This window comes from Lynx rufus, unplaced genomic scaffold, assembly GCF_022079265.1.
Source record: "Lynx rufus isolate CCGP_SWC_20201006 ecotype Redwood Valley unplaced genomic scaffold, mLynRuf1.p SCAF_7, whole genome shotgun sequence".
Lineage (NCBI taxonomy): Eukaryota > Metazoa > Chordata > Mammalia > Carnivora > Felidae > Lynx > Lynx rufus.
In genome coordinates, this window is record NW_025814889.1 from 125789722 (window position 1) to 125813706 (window position 23985).

Below are 23985 nucleotides of genomic sequence, written 5' to 3' on the forward strand. Positions count from 1 at the left end.
TGACCGAAGCCCTGTCTTCCATTCCAGGTAGACTAGCAAATTAACAAAGGTCACACTAGCGGCATGAAGGACAAACACAGAGCCCACAGGATGCCTTGACCCAACACTCCCAGGGCTGAGCTGGGTCCAGGATGGCGACCACGTGGCTTGGGCACTACCACCCTCTCTTTCCAATCCCATGGCACCACTGCGGTTCAATCACGACACTCCTTCCCATTGTGCCTAGGCGACTCGAACCAGCACCCCCAGCAGCCACTATCAACAAATCACTGACTCAACTTCAGGTTGCTGAAATCTACTTGCCGACCCCATGCAGTCAGACCAAGCCTGCCAATGGGAGGAGGAGAGAAGCAAGCTCTGAGCTCACCCCAAGCAGACGGCCCCAGGCTCTCTTGCCCCTCCTCCAGAAGCATTTGGATGATGTTTAGGGAAACGCCCCCGCTCCCATATGCTTCCTCCCCACCCTCTTAGCGCTGGCCACCACCACCTCCCCCGGACAGCCGGTCCTCCGAGAGGTGCTGCAAAGTAAATGCCAATTCGGACCCAAATTCTGACTGGCAGCTGGCAGGACTGGCAGAGAACCCACTTCTCCCTTTCAGGTGCTGGCGCAAGGCTGCGGACTTGGCCAAGCAAGATGGTACCAATCCTTTTTCAGTCTATCATCATGGCCAGCAAAGAGGTAACCAGCTCACAAGCACAAGTCATTGCTCCCACTCCTCCCCCAAAACCCACCCACAACCCACCCCCTGCACCCTGGGGAGCTAGTTAAGCTTGTTGCAGATCTCCAGCGCTTTCTTGTAGACCTGAGTCACATCATCCATGTCCACGAGGAGGGAGAAGCTGCTGTCCCCCAGCCGGTTCCGGTACCGCTTCAGGTACTGGGGCCGCGGCCGGTTCTGGAGCCCCTCAAAGTCCTGGATCTGGAGGAAGTTTTCAGCAGAGACGCAGCTGCGGATGCGCTGGCGGGCAGGGCGATTCTCCTGCAAGTCCAGCAAGTCGAAGGAGTCGCTGGACAGGACGCTGTCGTCACTGATGACGCTGGAGGGCCGGCTGTAGCTCCGGGAGAGGCCTTCGGCGGGGACGCCGGGCTCCAGCAAGGATTCCAGTGTGGGCATTTCGGGGCTGACGAGGGCCGGGTCCATGGTCCCTGCTGAGTACTTGCTGCTGTGTTTCAAGATGCCCTTCCTGCGGCAGGAGAGGCTGTGGGAAGTGCCCCTGGCTGGGTCTGGGGGGCTGGGGGATGGGATGCTGCTGCCCAGCCCATCATTACTGTCCAACAGCTCGGAAGATTCGCTGCGCTCTGGGGACGAATAGTACCCCGATTCTCTCTGCTGGGTCTTCTTCAAGATGCCCTTCTTGGGCATCGTGGCCGACTGCTTGGGGCTGAGTTTACCCGGCACCTCTGCCTCGGGGGAGCTTGGGAGGGGCACACCAGTCCGACACAAGTCCTGCTCCATCTTGAAAGCAGAGGGCAAGGCAGGGCTGACCACGCCTTCGATGAAGCCCGTGCTGTGGGAGCGATGTTCACTGTTGCTCCGCTTCTTCAGGATCCCTTTGGGCCTCTTGGAGCTCAGCTTGGATGGGCTTTCGGGCACCGAGTCCTGGCCAGACTGGGCAAAGTCATTCTCTTTCTTGGACTTTTTCAGTGACCGCTGCCGCTCCAGCATGACTTCTGAGGCCCCGGGTTTGGCCAGGCCCTTCATTTTGGCTTCAGCCTCAGCCTGCAGCCCCGTGGAACGGTGATGCCAGTCGATAATGCGAGCCAAGAGCGGTGACTCGGAGTTGTGCAGTGCGTCACAGTCACAGACACTGCTCTTGTAGCCCCAGTTCACCCACCAGTGGTTGGCGATGTCCTCAATGGTGGCCCGGCGATCGGGGTTCACCATCAGCATCCACCGAATGAGTCCTCGAGCGTCTGTGGGACAAGAGAAGAAGAATGATACGTCGCACGGAAGCCTTTGGCCTTGACGGGGCCACCACTGTAGGGGTAAGGAGACCCCACCAGGGAATGGGAGCCAATGTCTTCCAGACAGTACATCAAAAGCATCATCAGGACGCAGAACCACAGGCCAGTGCATTGTCACATCTTGGCACGTTTTTCCATAGAAATAAAGGAACGTCCTAGAACTACCAAGCTCTCCATCAGCTCAGATCTTCATTAAATGGGGAAGTCCAGGTAACCAGAACAGATTCCAGACCCGGCCCCAAGCAGGCCCCACCATTCCTTCGGTGGCTATCGTTTTACCAAAAGGGAAAACAGGTGGAGGTTACCGAGGCTTTTCTTTCGACCTCCAAGGTAGGCTCGCGGAAACACACCATGCTCAAGGTCATGGGGAAAGTGTGTCCGCATGAAAAGGAAACTGAGGGCTGGGATGGTGAGAAAAAGGCTCCTCATCAGAGAAGGAAAGACAGAGAAGGGTGGAGAGGGGCTCACATCTGGCATACCTGGGCAGGGAGAGGGGCCATCCCCAAGGCTGGCCTGACCCCGGGCCTTGGCCAGGTTCTGAGACCCACACCCAGTGAGCTCACCTCCTCTCCCTCTCTGACATAAGCTGTCACCTACCGAGCTGTCAGATCCGAGAGCTCATCTAGATCTGCTATCTGCTTATAGCCTGGCTGAGACATACCGTGTGCAAATCTCTCCTGCCAGACGATTAGGGGAAAGGCCCAAAGGGATGTTGAGGAGGCCACAGGAACCAACTGACTCTCACAGCTTATAAATTGACTTTTCAGATCAAACTGTGCTTCCCCCAATGGGAGTTGAATTAGATCCTGGGAAGGACCTAAACTTCCCAGGCCCCACCTCCCCCTCAGCTGCTTGTGTAGGCTAATGAGTAGCTGGTGGGGGCCAGGCAATGAGACCAGGGGTGAGCGACGCCCCTGAAAAGTAACAGGATGATCGTTCCCTTCAGACATTCAGGAAATATCTTCTAAATTCCTGCAATGTGCCAGGAACTGTGTTTGTGTGTTGGTTAGCCGATGAGGCAAATAAGACCACCGTGAGCGTCACCTGGAAATTTCTTAAAAAAAAAAAAAAAAAAAAAACACCAGGCTGGCCTATTTAAATAAATAAATAAATAAATAAATAAATAAGCATCTACATATATACATATATGTATAACACAGTAGTCAAGAGTCAACCCTCATTCTTCACAGATTCTATATTCTCAATTCTCCTGCTCACTAAAATGGATTTGTAACCCCAAAACCAATACCCGGCCACTCTCCCTGTCATTTGTATACATTTGCAAAGTGGCAAAAATTTGAGTCACCCCCAGCCTGTATGTGTGTTCCCAGCTGAGTTCGAAGGAGGCGATGACGCCCTGCCTTCTTGTTTCCACCCTCATACTGTAAAAATGTGTACTTTTGACAGCCTGTAATAGTCCATTTTTTTCCATATTTTTGTCCTTGTTTTTTGGTGATTTCACCGTGTAAAATGGCCCCCCCCCACCATAGTGCTAAAGCACTGTCTATGGTTCTTAAGTTCGAGAAGGCTGTGACACACCTTATGGAGAAAATACGTGTGTTAGATAGGCTTCATTCAGATAGGAGTCATAGCGCTGTTGGCTATGAGTTTGATGTTAATGAGCCAATAAGATATTTCAAATGAGGTATCTTTAAACAGAAATATACATAAAACAAGATCATATGCTCATCAGTTGACAAAAATATTGTGACCAGAGATTGAACCCTGTATTTCCTCTCAGAGTCGTGCTTCAGTATTCACTACCTCAGTGCTCAGAGCAACTTTGTAGAACGTAACTACTGGGAAGAATGAGAATCCATTGTGTGTGTGTGTGTGTGTGTGTGTGTGTGTGTGTGTGCGTGTGTGTATAGCATGTCTATCTATGAAGGTCTGTGTTAACTACATTTCAAAGATGTGCACAGACTTTCCATCCACACATGACCTTCTCCTATCAAGGGATGAAGCTTATGACCTTGGCTGCTTTGACCCACAGAACATGGCAGAAGTGACATTATCTGGCTTCCCGGTGCTGACATGAAAAAGGCCTGGAAGCTTCTTCTTTCTCTGTCTTAAGAGCCCTGAGCTGTCATGTTAGAAGTCTAGGCTTCCTCCTAGAGAGAGAGGCCTGGGGAGGGACTTCGTGGAGGGGAGCCCACGTGGAAGGGCAGTGAGCAGGGGTCATACAACCAGACCCAGCCAGGTGGCCATCTGAATGCAACTGTAGGAGAAACCCAAGCACGGCCAGGAGAGCTCTAGCCAACCCAGGGAATCGAGAGATACGGTACCTAGTTGTTGTTTAAACCACCGAATTTTTTTTTTTATTGATTACTCAAGATTTTATTTTGTGATTCCATTTTACTTTGATATGAGAAGAAAAATCAGGAATTGAATTAGATTTGTTATCCAAAGTAGTAAAACAGATCGGAAAAACTTCATGAAAGAAGAAACATTCAGAATCCTTCATGACCCAGCTCATCTATTTTCATCCTAAACATACAGAGAAAAGAGCTAATTCAGAAACCACTAGCTGGATGCGTTTTGATAATTGTTCGTGAGTAAGAATATTAGAGACCCAGCTCCTTCTAAACCCTTACGTAGCTACTATTTCTCGAGGTGTGTATAGTTCTTCTCTCACTTCTGATCGGTAACTATAACTCATGAGAGAATGCCTTATTTTATAAGAGTAAATGTCCCCTGCTTTTGTATATTCAGCTCAGCTGAATTTGTTAGTGCTGTCTCTTACAGGACAACTGGTGAGGCAAAAATTTAAAAATTGGATATATTTAAGGCGTATAACATGATTGGTATACATACACATGATTAAATGATTACTACAAACCAATTAATTCATCTCCTGACATAGTGTGTGTGTGTGTGTGTGTGTGTGTGTGTGTGTGTGATGAGAGCATCTGAAATCTATCATCTTAGCCAATTTCCAGTATAAAAAAGAAAGAAAGAAAGAAAGAAAATAAACCACCAATTTACTTGGAGTGGTGGGGGGAGGGGTAGAGTTGCTATAGCAATAAATGATGCAATAAATGAAGCCAAGCGCCATACCACATGCCCCCGGGGCACAGCAGTGAAAAAGAGCGGTTGCCACCCTCCTGGCACTGAGTCTAGTTGAAGGTGGTTTATATGACTGCATGGGCTAGAAAGGACTTCATAGGATAGCTCTTCCAAAATTAAAAAAAAAAAAATTTAATGTTTACTCATTTTTGAGAGAGAGAGAGAGAGAGACAGTGAGCATGAGTTGGGGAGGGGCAGAGAGAGACAGACACAGAATCCAAAAGCAGGCTCCAGGCTCCGGGCTGTGAGCACAGAGTCCGATGCAGGGCTCGACCTCATGAGCCATGAGATCATGACCTGAGCCGAAGTCAGACGTTTAATCGACTGAGACACCCAGGCGCCCCTCTTCCAAAATTTTAATTAACAGTGGAGAGACTAAATCCAAATGGTAAGGGACTTGCCCAGGTTCGCGTAAGCAGGACTCTCAGCCTGCCTACTGTATAGAGCATTTGCTCTAGAAATTCCATTTGGGAAGGTTTGGGCAGAGCAGCGTTATCAAGCCAGCTTTGCCAAAAGGCAAAAACCTGAAGAGGAAAAACAGGAGACTCCTTATAGGCATTCAAACAGAAGCAGCAAGTGTGAGCAAAGGCAGGACAGCCAACCACTCCCGCTCGACCTCTGACCCTCCCAGGGCACCGCACCTGAGGGCTGCGTGGGCTCCCGGTACTCTCCACTGCTGATCTGCCGAATGAGGTTTTTGTGATCGAAACCATCGAAGGGCATCGTTCCATAAACGAGGGTGTAAAGCAACACGCCCAGGGCCCAGCTGTCCACCTGGAGCAGAGAGACGGGGTATACAGGAGCTCAGAAGCAGGTTCCAGGATGCCTTCCAATCCATCGGCCTCACTGCCTGTGAGCAGCCACCCACAACGACCCCAGGAACTGAACATAGCCCCTGGCAGACAGGTTCCCGCCCGCAGCCTGACAACTATAGGCAAGGCAGCTGTGGGCTGCTTCAGAGCCTGACCTTTCCATTTCCAAAAGAGACCGACAGTACCAATCTACGTGAGAATTTTCTTAAAAAGATTATCTTCTTGGATCCTCAGTATAATGTGAAATAGGTAAGGCCTGGATTATATTCAACCCCATTTGACAGATGAGACTACTGAGGCATAAGAAAGCCAAACGATATTTCCCCAGAGCCCCTCTCTGCCAACGTGATGGGTACAAGACGGGGCCATAGGACCCTTCACTCTGAATCCAGGAATCAATTCCTTCCTGCACCTTCTTCAGATGGGTCAGGGGCTAAAGACTCAAAAGCTTACGAGAGCCAGGCACGCAACAAACATGAACAAAGCAAGAGAGAATCTGGGGTACGACGTGGAGCACTGGGGACGGAGACAAACTGTAGAGTGCATTGATCCACCTTACAGAGGCAGCCTCCCCTTGGCAAACTGCTTCCACATAGCCAGGCGAGCCCAGCACTGCCAGACCCTCTGGTTTTTCAGGAGAAGTCAGAAACTGGACTTTGATGTGAAATCTCCCAATTATTAAAGGTTTGGTCAATTTTCTTTTAGAAAGACTAATGTGGCCAAATAAAGCCTGCTTGCTGGCCAGATCGCAGGCTGCCAGCTTAGAACCTTGGAAAGAGATCATCGAAGATCAAAGAAGCATTTATTACCTCTGGTAAATGTAGTGTGTCAGGTTTTTAGAGGTTCGTAAATTGAGTCTGATGCTCCTTCCTTACACTCTTATTTTAGAAAGACTTTCTCTTCACTACAATTGGTAGGGGGCCTTGGCATCCTTCTTTCACCCTTCAGCCCTGCCTTCAAACACTCTCAAACAGATAAATATTTGGAAGGAAACATTTCAACCCACTGAGCAGCTGCTATTTAAGGGATAACCAGCGGGTGGATCTCTCCATAAAGAGAACCTTCCTTTTAAAGAGAATAATCACTCACAACTCACGCATTTTCAAAATAGCATTTACACATACGCATCTCTCACAGTGGCCCTGAGAGCCTTTAGGCATATAAAGAAATAAACACATTTCTCGTGAATTAGAAGGTGCAGTTAAAACTGTAATTCCTTAATCAAAAATACATGCTGTCAAAAATACATGCTAAAAGACAGTCACTGCAGAGTTAGGGGTTTGGGGGTTTGTTTTTTGATTTGTTCTAACAGGGAAAAACTAAAAACAATCTGTCTAAATCTAGGGAAGTGATTAAGTTATGGTATATTCGTACAATAAAACATGTCTTTGTCAGAAACCACGCTTTTAAGTAATAACAAATTTAGAAAATGTCACAATATGATTTTAAGCTAATAAAAAGCCAGACACACATATGTATACACATATACATAATGACTGCAATTATTTTTTGAAATGCAGAGATCTACATTGGAAAAAAGTCTAAAAGAGAAGTCACAAAAATGCTAAGGTAACTTTATCTTCTGGATTTCTCAAATTTTCTCCCAGGTGTCTACATTATGGCTTTTATAATCATATAAGGAAAAGTCTTCTTGCGTGGCATGCTTTTTTGTTTGTTTGTTCTTAAGTATTGCTTAGATCCAATTCTCGCCCTCCCTCCTCCCTTTCCTCCCCCACCTCCACCCCCCCCACACACCAGCAGCTTGCTCACCTCTGGCCCCCGGTAAGGTCTCCCATTGACAATCTCAGGAGACGCGTAGAGCGGGCTCCCGCAAAACGTTTGCAAGAACTTGTCCTTCTGGTACAGGTTGGAAAGCCCAAAGTCAGCAATCTACAAAGAGAAGCAAGGCCAAGGGGGGCCTGTTAGTGTCCCAGTGAATGTCTGCATTAGATCATCTGAGCACGAGGGCGCCTGCGTGGGTCTGCAGCTGGGTCACCATTCTCTCTCCGGTCCTTAGTCTTCATAAAGGAAGGAGTCCACAGGACCGGGCCAGGGACTCCCAGCTGCAGTCCCTGCCACCCACCACAACTCTGTCACATCCGCCCACTACATGCTCTCTTACTTACTCAAAATTACTCCCCACGTGGCCTTTATCTTCACTGCAGTTTAGGCCTGCCCTGAGAAACACCCAGGAAATCACTGGCTTGATGTTTCTGATGCACAACGAAGTACACAACTATTAATCTGGAAACCGCCCATCTGTGGCCCAGCTAAACTCACTCTGCACCCACAGAGCGTATCACACGTTGGAAAACCACGACCAGTGCCGCTGATACCCCGGCATTTTCATCTGCCCGCACTCTGACCAGAACCATATTTTGCCAAACCTTGTGACCCTAGATGAAACGGACCCGGAGCCCTGGATTTTGAGTCATTGTACAATCAGGCCAACCTCTGCCGCCAGCCCTCTGTGCGACATGGAACAGGTCCCTTAGCTACTCTGAGTTGAACCACCAGAAAATGGGAACCCAGGATCCTTTCCTGTTCTGGATCACAGGCTTATTGTGAGAATTAAAAAAAAAAAAAAATCAATCAATCCAGATGAGAACATGAATGTAAACCTTAAAGTCTTCAAGCTCCACGCACATGTTTTACCCAACCCTGGTTCTCTGGTATGGCACATCCCTTAGAATCACTGTCTTCTGTCCTGGTTTCATTACCCTCTATGGCAGTACTCTTCTCTGTGTGTGTACATGTGTGTGCATCATGCATAAATATATACATCACATAAATACACACCCATATATACAGATAATGTACATTTATGTACGTATGTATACACACATGCCGTATATATAACTTCCCCTTGCCTGTGAGACTCCAGTCCCCGAGGCAGGTTGCATGTTCCACGTCTTCCCTCCCCACCCAACGAATACTTGTCACGCCAATAGGCAAAATGTTTTGAAAAGCACAAGGTAATTAATAGAAAAATGAAGAAGGTGGAGGAGGAGGTGGAGAAGGAGGGAGAGAAGGGGAAAAGGAAGGAAGGAAAGAGGAAAGAGAAGAAGAAGGGGAAGGGGAAGGAGGGGAAGAAACTTGCACCACTTACTGAACAACCTCCAAGTATCGAGCACTGTTCTGAGCACTTTCCCCTTCTCTAATCTCATCCAAAACCCCATTTACACAACAATGCAAATGTACTTCATGCCACTGAACTGTGCAGCTAAAAAGATGGCTAAAGTGGCAAATTTCATGTTATGGATATTTAAACACAATTCTTTAAACAGATGAGGAAACGGGTTTAAGGAGACGAGGTGATGCATCTCAGGAGAGCTGACTAGTAGGCGGCCATGGAAACCCCGTGCCTCTAAAGCTTCAGTCCACTGCGTGCACAAGACCACCCCCGGATAATCTGCAAGCTTCACCCCAGCCTTCCGAGCTGAGCTTCTGCCATTCTCCAAGCCGATTTCCATTTGGGGCTTATAATAGGCTGAGTGATTCACATGCCCAGAGCTCAGCCTGGCCCCAGTGGCGCTGAGGCTCTGTCTTGAATGCAGCCCCCAGAATAAGGCTATTTTCTAAAAGTTGTCCCTGAATGAATGAATGGAATGTCATTGAAAGCAGCTGGTGTATAACCACGCTCAGAAAACACATTCTCTGGGCTCACATTGCACTTAATTGCCCTGAATTCCACTTTCTTATCAAGGCCTCCGATTTGCTTGCAGGAAGTTGGTTGGAAGCTTATGAAGTGTGCCCTGTGGATCAGGAAAGGAAGGGAATGGCTGGATGCCCTGGGGCCTGCCCCAAAGTCCCAGGGCTTCGGCCTCTGCAACTGCAGCCAAGGCAAGGTGCAGACACAGCGCAGTGTGCGTCCCGAGGAAAACATATCCCCTTCCTACCCCGCGATGTCCACGGTTGCCAAATACATGCGTGAGAGGCACCTACCACCATGGCGTGCAAATCCCTGCACGCACACACTCGCACCAGACTTCTCTAAGTCTGGGCGCCCTTGCTTTCTGTGCAGCTGTCCTGAGAAGCATGTTTATGTTAGGGACCCCTCCCGTCCTCTCAGACTGATGCTTATCAGCCTTGCCCAGTAAAACTGTCATTGCCACTGACAGAAGATTTATAGAAATGTAGATTAGCCCCGTGTTCTTGGCACTTCAACGGAAAAGAAATATTAATCAACACACACACACACACACACACACACACACACACACACAGTTCTTAAACCTTGAACCACCTAAACTTAGGCTCCAGCTCTAAGATTTCATACCATCGGGAGTGTCTATCGACTATAAGAGCAGAAATGGCCACTGGTTAAAACTTCTCAAAGCCTCAATTTCTTATCTGTAAAATGGAGGTAGGGAGGTGCCTGGGTGGCTCAGTTGGTTGAGCGACCCGCTCTTGGTTTTGGCTCAGGTCATGATCTCAAGGTTCATGAGATCGAGCCCTGTGTCAGGCTCGGGACCAACAGCAAGGAGCCTACTTGGGATTCTCTCTCTCTCTCTCTCTCTCTCTCTCTCTCTTCCTCTGCCCAGCTCATGCTCATTCTCTCTAAAACAAAATAAAATAAAATAAAATAAAATTAAAATAAAATAAAATAAAATAGTTAGGAACAGTACCCACCTCCACAGTGTCATGGTGAAAATTACATGACAAAAAGTATGTAAAATGCTTAGGACAGACATTGGCACAGAGTTGGGCCTCCATAAATATTTGCTCCCCACCATTAAATCTGTATCCATAGCTTTATCAACCTCACGATATTCAAAACAATACTGGCTTTCCAGTTCAGGAAATTATTTAAGGCCCCTTTTCCAAATTAATACATTTTTTACAAGTGAACGGAACAAAATAAAAATATGAAGTAAAATAGCACAGAAGATACGAGGGAAAGGCAGAAACCATGAAGACCGTGTAATAAAAAAAAATCTGGGAAATTTGAAAAACCTGAAATTTTGGAAATAGTGATTTTAAACATAATAAAACAAAAATAACCGAATTAAAGTCGTATTTTGCCGACACATCAGTAACTTTTGGAGAAGGTAACTACTTTGAATTTTTTCTGGTGATGGGCTTGTTCTGCCCCGTATCGGCTCAAAATCATGTCCCCACACTGGGCCAATACCCATTCAGCCTGGGCCCCAGAAAAGAATCTGAGAAGACAACACGCAGGTCCTTAATTTTTGGAGTTTTTGTTATTATCAAGCCATTCTAGAGGGATGTCCTGCTGGATAAAAATCAAAGATAGAAAGATACGGTAGGAAGTGATTATTCACATTTCCAAATAGCCTCGCTACAACACAGATGCACCTTGAAGACTCCCAGCTAAGTGAAACAAGCCAGACACCAAAGGATAAATATTATATGGGTCCACTTATATGAGGTACCTAAAGGGGAGGGGCGGCGATTAACCCTGGGTCTCTGTGAATAATCGCTGCGAGCTCACAGGATGAAAAAGGAAGTATCTGCTTGCCGGTGGGTAAACGCTGGGGGAAAATGCTGACGAGGAGGGTGTTGGAAGCAATGGTCTGACGGTCATTTGCAGTGTCTAAGAGGAAGTGCAGCAGACTGGACAGATCAGAAGAATCTGGGGCTGACCGTGGACGTGGCACTAGTGGGTGATGGGTGGGACCTGCCACGTCACTCAGTTTCCTCACCTGCAAAACGGGACTAATAATAGAACCCACCTCGGAAAGCTGCGTGAGAGAGAAGAACAGGCACGAGAAGCCCTTGGAATAGTCCTGGGACGACAGACTCTAGATTACAGCTGTCATGATGTTGCTGGTGGTTTCATCTGCTTAACAATTGTTTGCTAAGAAACAAACCCACCAAAGAGCCAAAGGGAAATTACCATCACCCACTTCTGGAATAGGCATGCCCAGGGTGGGAGGCTGTTCTGCATGACGGGAGAAGTAAGGGATGAAGGGTTTGAAGGTTTGGGTTCAAATCCCAGCCCTACCGCTTACCAGCACTGAGTTTAGGCGGTTCGTTAATCCTTCCCTGCTCCACTGAGGTCCGCAGGTCGGCAGCTTCCGCACCAGCTGGGAAATGACCAATCCCAAGTGACCTGGGAAAGCTCTTAACTGAGAGCACCTCCAAGAAGCAGCTTCTCAGGGGATGCTAATGAGCAACCCATCGCGGCTCACCACACACTCGACTGGGGCGTCCCTACACAGCTGCCCTGGCCATCATGACTCCGGCAGCCTGGCCGGTGGCTACCAACAGCTCTTGGAGAGTCCCTCCCAGGAACAACTGTCTACAAGCTGCCTGCAGACAAGGCAAGGCAGACTGAAGCAAAGGCCAAAAAAGTGCCCGTGTGTGATGCTCGCCTAGATCTGGGGCAAAATTGGGTCGTAGTGGTAGAAGGCAGAATTTATCAGGTGCCTGGGTGTTTAGAGTCCGGCGGCCTTACGTTTGCAGCCAGCCCCATTGCCAATATCAGCTGCAGGAACCTCCTCATCTGTAAAATGGGGATAATCAGACCCACCCCAGTGGAGACATTCTGAGATCCAAATGATGTAAGGCATGTGGCAGGTCCGGCACAGGACTCCGGCTTCTAGCAGAGGCTCAATGAACATCACTTTCCTTCCCCAGCCTCCGTGCGCTTGTAGAAGGCTGTCAGCACATTTCTATCAAACTCCTACCCATCCTTCAAAACCCAGTTCAATCACCACTGCCTCAGCAAAGGCTTTTTGGTCCTTTTATAATTAACAGAATCACTACCTCCTGCTCCGCACTTCCAGAGCACATTATACGGGCACTATGAGGCACACAGCAAGACCATCTGGTCTTGAAAGGAGGATCAGGGAAGGCTTCCTGAAAGAAGAGGCATTCAAGCTGAGACTGAAAGGAGGGGTAGGCAAAGAGCAGTGGGAAGAGCATTCCAAACACAGGGAACCACGTGTGCAAAAGCCAGGCTGTCCTCACCATCAGACAATTACATTCTATTATCTGTTCGTCTGTTGCTTGTGTCCCCAGCTGGAATTCTAGGTCAAATTCAGTACCTTATCTTCCTCACTCACCTCTATATCCTTCTCATGGCTCAGTATGCTGGTTTAACAACTGTGAGATTCCGAGCTCCGAGAAGATAAGGACCTGGCCCTCTGGTTCACTCTTAAATCCCAGCATCCAGCACGGGGCCAGGTACACAGTAGGAACTTAGTACATGTCTGTGGTCGAATATGTACTGCCCATAGGACATACTCAATTTGCTCAACAAGTAAGTGCGGAAATAGATGAGTGAATGCAGCCACGCACGGAGACACGCGTATACACAAACACACACGTAAATGGGTGAGTGAACAAATGAACAGATTACTTAATGCACAAATGCAGAGTTCTCACACGCATGTAATCAAAGCCCAGAGGCCATATCCTGAGCTGCCCCATTTGGCCTTGTGAAGCCTCAGAGATTTCTATCTCAGCCCTAGCCATTCAAATTTCTTTTCTTGTCCGCAGCCGCTTTGAGTCCATTGTCATCAGGGGCAACAGGCCATCTCCCCTATGCCCCTCTACTCTGAGCCCTGGGAGCTCACCAAATTCCCAGCCCTCTTTGAGGAGGCGAGCTGACCCCAGTGCTTGGACCTCTTACTTCAAGGCATTTTTACAGGACCCTTCTATGGGAATTGTCAGCATTCCATTCTCCCAGAGAGTGGGATGTGAATCTGGCCCATTTTTATTAATTGCAAATTACTGCTATGCCGGGCGTCTATTTTAGTAGACATAGGCTTACTCCACAGAGGCTTTAACAGGCCTCTCCGCAGAACGGAATGCAACCCAAAGAGGCACATTGCTCTCATTCTTTCTGCCAACAGACTATGTGAATATTTTTAGAAGCCACGCCCTCTCACAGTGGCCCGATAAATAATTTCCAATGCCAGATGTGCCCTTTGCAAATCAACATCAGGCAGAGAAGAGGGGACAACGAGTTACCTGGCTCACACCAAAGTGCAGCGGCATGGGTCACATTTATTTTTTTTTTTTTTAATTTTTTTTTTCAACGTTTATTTATTTTTGGGACAGAGAGAGACAGAGCATGAACGGGGGAGGGGCAGAGAGAGAGGGAGACACAGAATCGGAAACAGGCTCCAGGCTCTGAGCCATCAGCCCAGAGCCCGACGCGGGGCTCGAACTCACGGACCGCGAGATCGTGACCTGGCTGAAGTCGGACGCCTAACCGACTGCGCCACCCAGGCGCCCCGGCATGGGTCACATTTAAACCAGTAGCATGCTTGGAGGCTTCGGGGGCCAAAGCCCCCCTCCCCCACCCCCAGCCTTGGAATCCCGGAGAAGGAATCGGAACTGAGGCTAGGGAGGCACCAGCGGGGGCTGTGAGAGGGACCTGGCTGCTCTTATCCCGCTGGCTTTCTCCCTCCAGTCCAGACGCTGATGCCACGGGCTCTCCAGAACACGGAGGCCGGTGTGTGGTCATGTGTCTGCTGCCTCTGCCACCAATGCCCTTTCTAAGTATGTTTCCAGCAAAGTGCTGAGTCAGGAAGAGAAGAGCCAGGCAGATACAGCCGGAAGACAAATCAACACCAGCTGAAACGTATTGAAAAAAAAAAAAAAAAAAAACCTTGGGAGTGCGTGTGAAATGATGAAAGAGAATTTGCCCAGAAGTCAAACATGGGAGTTGTAATCCTGGCTGTCATCCTTTCACCCCAAACCCAAACAGCTTAAGGGTACCCGCTGTGTGGCAAGTGCTGGGCCACACTCTGCAGAAACAGAGACACAGAAAGCCCACATGGATTCACTGCACATGATCATGGGCATGTCACCTAGACCTCCTGGGCCTTCATCATGCAAACAAGGGGGTCAGAAAATGACCCTCAACGTTCTTCAAGCTCTAGGATTCTCAGATCCTAGCAGCATCCCTTGAACAAGCAGAAGGAAAAATTCGTGTTGGGGAATGGGAAGGTTTGGTTTCTGTGCGGATGGGGGGTGGGCGCGCGTGGGCCCATTCTTGTGTGTTTCACCTTGGGCAATGCCAGGAGTAGAGATTCTTAACGAAAAGACAAGGAGAGAGACTGTTAAAAACTGAGAACAAACTGAGGGTTGATGGGGGGTGGGAGGGAGGGGCGGGTGGGTGATGGGTATTGAGGAGGGCACCTTTTGGGATGAGCACTGGGTGTTGTATGGAAACCAATTTGTCAATAAACTTCATATATAAAAAAAAAAAAAAAGAAAAAAGAAAAGACAAGGAGAAAAAACATGACCGACAGTTCAATTTTATTAACGTTCTGTGCATCTGCTATTCACCTACACAAAGGACAGGGAGCGCAGACTGAAGGGCTCAGTCCTGGGAGCCTTGAGGCCCAACCCCACTGCCCTATGGCTCATTTGCATGAGCCATTCCCCTGGGCTCCTGCACCATTGTTCCCAGAACAATTGCCTTCAGAATTCTAACTATTCTTCTCCTCCATTGGGAAATTCTATGACTCCATAGGAAGCTATGTGCCTTATCACTTCTGGGACTACATCATGGGACCAAGAGGTCACATTGTCCCACAGAAGCCAATCCCCAAGCCAGAGGTTCACATTCCAGGCCTTGTAAAGACTACATTTCATTTCGAGAGCTCCCAGGGCAGGTGGCAGGACGAATCGCTGAGAAAGTTACCAGGGTGGAAGGCACAAACCCTTAGAAATGTGTCCCTCGGACAAGAACCCAATTATGTAGCCATGGCCTGGCCACCACTCCCCAGGACCCAGGCACCTTCCCAGCAGCTGACTCCCTGTTCAACGTCCTCTCCGGTGGCCAACCATTTGCACGGGTGCTTCGGACACGAAGACCCGAGTGCCAAGTGCTCTGAGTATATATGGTCTAAAATCCTCACATTTGCCATGGACTCCCCAGGACTGGGCACAAGGCATGGCACATGGTAATTGCTCAGGAAGTAGTCACTGTAAACTTGGACAAGTAGACAACAACCCCCAGAGACAGGACCAGCATCCCTACTGGACAGACAAGGAAACTGAGGCTTAGGCAAGTACTTTATCCAAAATACTGCCATTAGTAAGGGGCAGAGTTGCAGTTCAAATTCAAATTCCAGGCTACCCAACTCCGAAGCCGCCGCTCTGAACCCTGACTCACTGCACGGTGCTCAGCAATGTACGAAGCTACACACGGGGTATCTTGCTTAGTCCTCAAAACAAGCCTGTGAGCATCACGGTTACCCCGTTTTATAGTCACAGAAGCAGGATGAAGTGGCTTTCCCGATGGCAAACAGCTAGTAAGCGACGCAGGACAGAATTTTCCAACCACACAGTCAGTGCTCCTACGAGAATAATCCAGCCACTTTGCCAGAAAGGGAGAGACCTTGAGACTGCACCGCCTGATCCTAGGAAGAAATTGTTTGACCAATTGTTCCCTCCTTATTCTGTGGACTAACACAGAAATGTGTGACCACAGTCCACTACTCGCAAAAACAAGACGTCACCCTAACATGGCTTCTGGGAGCCTCTCAAAGGATGATGCTAACCCATGGTTGCCACCATGATCTGCAAACAGAATCCAAACTCCAAGAGAGGAAACAGTCTCCCTGTGATGCACCCTCTCAAATGAAAGCAACAGCAACAAAAAGAGGGGACGATGCGAGGTCATTCCCATGCTTTGTCCCGGGACCAGGGATGAGGCACTAACGTCACCAGCGGCCAATTAGAGGGATCCCCTGGTGGCGGGAGTACTGAGGCCATTTCATAATGAAACCCATGCGGCGGGCTCCGTTTATTTTGAAACCGTATTTGCTTATTTTGCAGACGTGATCAAAAGGACATTCAGAGAGCTCCGCAGGAGGCACTTGAACCCCGTTGGCCGGGAGAGCTTCAGCTCCAGCGGCAGCCAGCAATAACACTCTCCGTAAAAGTACGCCCATCCCTTGATGGTATGCTCCTTCCCGGCAGCACAGGCCATCATCCTGTCTGGCAGCTGCCCAGTCCCAAGGCTGGCTACGGGGGTGGGAGGGTTGGGAGGGCGACGGAGGCGGCATGGCAGTGACAGGAGGGTGGCAGGGAAGGAGTTCCAACTCTTCCATAACCTGGGACCCTGCTGGCAACTCAAGCATTCAGGAGTCACGCAGACATGGGCTCACACCCCAACTCCACTACTTACGGCTGTGTCACCTTGGGTTGGTTACCTAACTTCTCTGTGCCTCACGTCCCTATCTGTGAAATGACGTAAATGACAGTGCCCGTGTCACAGGGTTGGGAAGATTAAATGGAAGTGATATCAGGCAAGTTGCATATCAGTAACATGTGCAACCTGTTACTGTCCTAAGTGTTTTTATGGCGATGATTATAGACCATGAGCTTCCTGGGGACGGGGACTGTACTGTAGTCATCCCAGCGTGAAAATCAATGTCTGGCATCCAGTTGGAGCTGGAGAGATGCTTGTTGAATCTCAGTGTTCGAGCTGAACTGATGGCTTAAGCCCCATGACTGCCTGCACCTGCCTGCCAGGGCAGGACCCAGCAGCCGCCTGATGCCTGACTTCTGGGCTGCAGCCTGGGGCTGCTTGAGCCCCACCAGCCACAATCCCCAGGCTCCGTATTATCAATCAACGAGACACGAGCTTTACCTTAATATTGCAGTTGTCATCAAGCAGTATGTTTTCCAGCTTCAAGTCCCGGTGGACCACACCGTTCTGAAACGAGAACACAGGCAGGGGACTGAATGGGATGGCTGGGATGAGATCAAGAAAGAGGGAGCAAGAGCCGGGGAGCAAAGGGAACGATTTGACAGATTAAAGAAATGCGCCAGCCCGGTGGTCTTCGCCTCCAACCTTCAGGGCCTTTCTCACTGTCATGAAGCTCTCCGCCAGCCAATGACCAGGGACAGGAGAGCATTAGTCACTTGCTGTGTGGTTGAGGGAAAAATGACTGGAATCCATTCTCCCTCAGAGCCTGTAAAACAGCAGGGGGAGTCTTTGTCGGAATGTAATTCCACTGTGTGAAAGCAATATAGTCGCAGGCAGGGACAAACAATGTCTGTCTGTAGTGTGCTTCCCAGGGAAGAAGCAGATATCTCTGCTGGAGACTCAGAAAGTGGGGCTCACAGACCTGGCTTGTCTGTCTGTCTGCCTGCCTGCCCAAGGCTGGAAAGGGGACTTGCTCAATCTATTCTGACCCATGAAACTAATCCAGATCTGTTCAGAGCAGAACAGTAACACCCCCATGGAAATTTCCTAAGCAGCTGGGAGGGCAGCTTCAATAAGTCCCTCTCTGCTGGCAGGACTCAGGTGATGGGAGGCGGTGGGAGGGGCCAATGAGACCCTAGCCACTGGACTGACCAAAGCGGGTCCCTGCCATCCTACGTGACCTTTCCATTCAAGCCAACTCTGGCAAGGCTGGACGCTGAAGTGCAGTGACAGGCTGCTAGCCTACAGAGGGTGAAAAGCAGTCATTAACCAACAGACTGCTGGTCTATACAGCAGTAACAACTAGTACTCATGATCCTTTGTAAAACCCAATGATCTTTTTTTTTTTAAATTTTTTTTTTTTCAACGTTTATTTATTTTTGGGACAGAGAGAGACAGAGCATGAACAGGGGAGGGGCAGAGAGAGAGGGAGACACAGCATCGGAAACAGGCTCCAGGCTCTGAGCCATCAGCCCAGAGCCCGACGCGGGGCTCAAACTCACGGACCGTGAGATCGTGACCTGGCTGAAGTCGGACGCTTAACCGACTGCGCCACCCAGGCGCCCCCCCAATGATCTTTTAAAGAGGTGGGTGGGCGTGGGCAGAGAGGTGGAACTGAGACAACCAGCTACATTGGGCTGGGTGCACAAACAGCAGGGAGTGAGTTTTTAATATCATTCGGCATAAAGGGCATTTGCAATCGAAGCTGCTGTTGTAAGCAAACCAACTGGCTAGAAGTTCTTAGTGTTTCATTCAAGATTTCTTTAGGGGAGCCTGGGGGGCTCAGCCGGTTAAGCTTCAGACTCTTGATTTCAGCTCAGGTCATGATCTCACAGTTTGTGAATTTGAGCCCCCACACCAGGCTCCGTACTGCCGGAAGCTTGGGATTCTCTCTCTCTCCCTCTCATTCTGCCCCTCCCGTATGCTCTCTCTCTCTCTCTCTCTCTCTCTCTCAAAGTAAATAAATAAACTTAAAAAAAAAAAAGATTTCTTTAGTTCAGAATCTGCATGTTTATAGTTGGTGCTTTATTGTTTATTTTCCTTTCCATTTGACAGTTCCTAATATCCTCAAAAGCACTGGCTGAAGACACAAAAGTTGTATTTCTGCTACGCTTTTTCTAACACAAAACTTCAAGGGTGTGTTTTGAATTCAGAAATATACAAACCAAGGCTCCTGGAGGAAAGATACAGAATACAAGCTACCCCATTTTTCTCTAGTTTTAAATATTGGGAGGAGTTTGATTTATGTTATTGCATTCTTAGTGTTCATAGTAAGATGGAATGAGTCTGATAAAGCCCCATTCATACAAAAGCCTAAGTCTTCACCCACTACAAATAATGAAAATATGATCTGTAGTGCTTTAAGATGATGCCTGATGATAAAGCATAAAATACTGTTTGATCTGATCGGTGCCTTTGGAGTCAGCAAAGTGAAGTCCAACAGTGTTCATGTGGATTAAAGGTTTTAGATTTGAATTATCAAATTTTTTTTCAATTTTTTTAATGTTTAATTTGAGAAAAAGAAAGAGAGAGTACCAGCAGCAGAGGGCCAGAGAGATAAGGAAACAGGGGATCTGAGGCAGGCTCTGTGCTGACAGCAGAGAGCCTGATGCAGGGCTCAAACTCCTGAGCCATGAGATCATGGCCTGAGTGGAAGTCAGCCGCTTAACTGACTGAGCCACCCAGGCGCCCCTGAATAATCATCTTCTAATTACTTACAGAGCCACTCTCAATTAACCAGAATATTTAACAAGCCAGAAGGCCCCATGTGGCAATCATTTGAATGAAGAAGCTGACTCTATTTTGGACGCCATGTTGGATTCAAGTCACTATTGTCCTCAAAGTGAAAGAATGTTCCTGAAATAAACAGCATGAATAGGATGGGATCATGATTAACATAATTGGTAACAATGATGGCTGAAATACGTCTTGGAATCATTTGTGCCCTTCATTTCCTTCTCCAGAGACAAAGGGTAGCCAACCTGGCTGTATCATGAGCACATCCCATTAGGCGTGTTGCAATAAAATGTACGTGTAGGTACGTAACCTTTGTGGGTGTAACCTATGTGAGGAAAGATACCAAGAGCACAGGAAGTTCACAACCAGCGGCTTAGTAACTCCACTTCTGGAATATCCCTCAGGTAAATCATTCAGATGAGTGGAAGAGGTTAATATATAAAGATAGCAATCACTACAATATATTAACCAGAAATTGGAACCAGCCTAAATGGCCAACAATCACAATAATTACAGAGAATTTTTAGTAATGTGGGAAAATGGTTTACATTAAAATACTAAGTGAAAAGGCAAGACACCAATATAAAAAATACACATACTGTGGTGCTCTGGATCGTGGAATGGAGAAAGGCCAAGGGGGGGGGCGGTGATGGAACTGGTGAATTCTAAATAAAATCTGTAGTTTTGTTAACACCAATGCCTGAATGTTAGTATCTCGGTTTCAACAAATGTACTGCCGTAATGTCAAATGTTCCCATTAGGATAAAAGTGAATGAGGGGCAAATGGGAGCTCTCTGTATTATCTTGGAAACTTTGCTGTGCCTCTAAAATTATTCAAAATAAGAAATTCGAATAAAAAAATAGATGTTAGGAGTAGGAGGAAAAAGACTGGAAAGCAATGCACAGAAGTGTCACTTGCGGGCTATGCCTGGATTCTGGAATCACGGGGGATGGTGATTTTCTTCTATTTTATAAGTTCTCCATGCACATGACAATGAACAGATATCACCTGAATTCTATGAAAAGGATCACGTGGCACCATCAAAACCATCTGTGAGCAAAGCCCCGGCGGGGCGCAGCCGTACCTTGTGACAATAGTGCACGGCGGAGACGATCTGGCGGAAGAAGTGTCTGGTCTCCCTCTCGCTGAGGCGTCTCCTCTCACTGATGTAATCGTACAGCTCCCCCTTGCTCGCGTACTCCATGATGATCACAATCTTGTCTTTGTTCTCAAACACTGCGGGGGGAACGGCAACACACAAACACCCTGTTTATCCAACAAGCTCAATTATGACCACAGAGGGTGCGAGGGAGGACGACGGAGATGTCACTGAGCAGGGGCCAAGAGACAGCAATGGGTCAGGCCATTCCACGTCACGAGGGGCTGGGCGAGTGTTCCGGCCAGGTAGATGATGACGTCACGCTATTGTTACTGGACACACCTCTGTAATCCTAAGGGAAAGGTGTCTCTCTCCTCCGATGGCCCCCTGCCCTTGATCAGGATCATTTTCCTAAGCCCCGCCCACCAGAACAGCCCCCTGTACGACAAACAACTACCATCCGTTAACCATTCGGTATGGACCAGCGGCCTGGACCTCACGAGCTACTCTGAACCCAAAATGGGTGGCTGGACTTGTCACCTCTTTGCTCAAAACCTTCTAGACTTTTCCATCTTACTCAAAATAAAACCCAAAGTTCCAAATGTGGCCCACCAGATCCTGTGTGGTCCTGTGGACCCTTCCTAGCCCTATTCCGTGTATTCTGCATATTTATTGATTTAGTCACCCCCACTAGAATGTAAATGAGGGTTGGTCTATTTCATTCACGGCTGTATCCCCAGCACCCAGAGCGCTGACATGGGAGCTCAATGAACAATTATCGAATGAGCGAGCTCAAAACTTCCTAAATGCATTCTGGACAGTTACAGTAAATAATTACATAGCCTTTACTCTGTGCCAGGCGCCTGTAAGGTTTTGAGTGCCCCACATGTACTGACTTATTTAGATCTTACAGCAAACTTTCAGGGAAATACCAGTAATTGAAAAATGAGGACACTGAGAGCGAGAGAAGTTCGGCGACTTGCACAGTTTGGCTGAGCTGCCAGACTGGGACATGGCTCACCTCTGGCTTCTGGCCTTGGTGGGGACCCGTGATGCCATAGCCTAACGTGGTGGCATGTCAGGACCACTGCAATCCCCCCACCCCAGGCTGGGTTCCCTGACTCAGCCCCATCCTACTCAACCCCCACACCACCAGGGAACTTGTTCTCCAAAATGCTTGTAACCGCTTCTCTCTCCCCAACCCTGATACTCTCCCTAGCAGTGATGTTCACACTCTGCCAGACTAAGTCCTTGGGAGGGAGCATCAAGCAGGTGCCCATGGGTGCTGGTCAGGGGAAGCCACAAAGCACAGGCACTAGGTCCTCGACACCCCCTGCACCAAAGCCACTCTGCTGCTATCTGGGCTCCGTTGGGCTTTCACAAAGATGGACATCCTTTGAGCAAAGACAAAATAAAGAATAATTGTTTTGAAAGCCATCACTCCCGAGGGACATGGTATAAAAACCTTTGTAGGGTACCCAAGACCGTCCCTGAAGGACCCCTGCCTACATCCCTCCATCTCATCAGTCTCTACCATTCCCCCATCAGGCCCCTGATGTCCACCAGTGCTGGACCATTTGTCGTTTCTCACAATCTCTCTCTCTCTCTCTCTCTCTCTCCCCCCCGCCCCACCAATGACTGCTGTTTCCCACCTCCTTCCCCCTGCCTTTACTCCTCCCTGTCTCACCTGCCTGGGAAACTCCGGCCCGTCTGTCAAGATTGAACTCCAATATGGCTTCTATTTTGCTTCCCTCTGCCCCTCACGGTGGCTACTTAATACGCGTATCACTTTCAAACCGCATACATTTATGTGCTGATTTACATACCCATTTCCTCTGCCTGGACTGTGAGTCTGGACTTTTAGACATAAAACGTTTGGTTTTAGAATCAGACACGCCTAAGTAGGATTCCTGGGTCTGCCTCTTAATTGCTGTGTGACTCTGGGGGAGTGGCCCGCCCTCTCTGTGCCTCAGTTTGGTCAACTGTAAAACGTAAGTAACGTTAGTAAGCACTTCTTAGAACTGTTGGGAGCGTTTATTGACACTGGGTTTGTTAAATGCTGAGAACAAGGCCTGCACTTATAGCATGTGCTCAGTGACATTAGCTAGTATTGTGACTATGGATATTATCGGACCCCAGGGCCTTAGCACTGAGCCAGACTCCCAGATACACTCAATGAGAACAGAATGGAACTGGAACATGCCCCAGGCCTGGGTCCTCTGTCCTCCCACACCTTGTCACTGGCTGTTAGAAGCTCAAGCCCCTCCAGTTCCTTCTTGGCTCCTTCAAGTCAGGCCAAACGTCTCTGATAAAATGAAGGGGGAAGGAGGAGGAGGAAGGAGAAGAGCCAGACAAAATTGGCCGCTTCTGCGTCTGCTGGCCTCGGGGTGCCCTGCAGCCTTGGCTCCTGCCAGGGATTTCAGCCTGTTGTGCCCTTTTCATTAACAATAAACTTTGGAAACTGGAAAAGCTGCCTCGGGAGGCACGGCTCAGGCTCCAAAAATGACGGAGCGATATGTCCTGGACAGGACGGCGGGCTTTCTCATTTTAAAAGGTGGGGAAGGAAGAAAGAGGGAAGGTTCTCTGACAGGGGAATAAAGAAGGAGCCTCACCCCCCTACACACAAAAGTCTGATGCGTCCCCAGGGGAGGCCAAACCACTGGTCCCCTCAGTGACTATCAGAAGGTGTGGGTCACTCGCCTGGTACAGACACAGGACCGTTTCGGTCTCTTTCCAACCGGCTGACTTGGTATCATGCAGACATAAACACACTCGTTTCAACAGTTCGCTGCACCGGACGTTTTCCTACACAGCTTCCATTAGTAAGTCCTTCTAGGCCTCCCTCTAAAATACATCTCGATTCTGTCCTGTCTGACGTCCCCAGCCACCCCTTGCTCTGCAGGCCCCGCCTCACTGGTCTCCTGCCTTTCACTCTTGACCCTCAGCTGGCTTTCTGTATTTAGAGGGCGGCCGGGGAATGGTTCCAGATGCATGTGCTGTGGAGCACAGTCCTGCAAGAGACTCTGGAGGAAAAATAGGGTTCTGCGATCAAACGTAGGCAAAATGTTTGGAAAATGCTAATTAATGCTCGATCGCCCTAGGAGAGTCTGGTTTCTTTGACTCTGAGTTTGGCGGGTTGATTTGGCCATTTCAACACCCCTACTG

At 48.6% G+C, this 23985-nt stretch overlaps 1 protein-coding gene across 1 annotated transcript in view; it reads right to left on the reverse strand.

The window, feature by feature from the left end:
* Window positions 1-747: 747 nt before the first annotated feature.
* Window positions 748-23985, reverse strand: part of NUAK1 (NUAK family kinase 1) — a 69950-nt gene continuing 46712 nt past the window's right edge. The window contains exons 3-7 of the mRNA XM_047066169.1: window positions 20806-20957; window positions 17426-17491; window positions 7615-7734; window positions 5674-5806; window positions 748-1915 (exon numbers count right to left, since the gene is read on the reverse strand). Of these exons, the coding sequence (XP_046922125.1) occupies window positions 762-1915; window positions 5674-5806; window positions 7615-7734; window positions 17426-17491; window positions 20806-20957 (1625 nt within the window). The 3' untranslated portion in view covers window positions 748-761. The remainder of the gene's footprint in view (window positions 1916-5673; window positions 5807-7614; window positions 7735-17425; window positions 17492-20805; window positions 20958-23985) is intronic.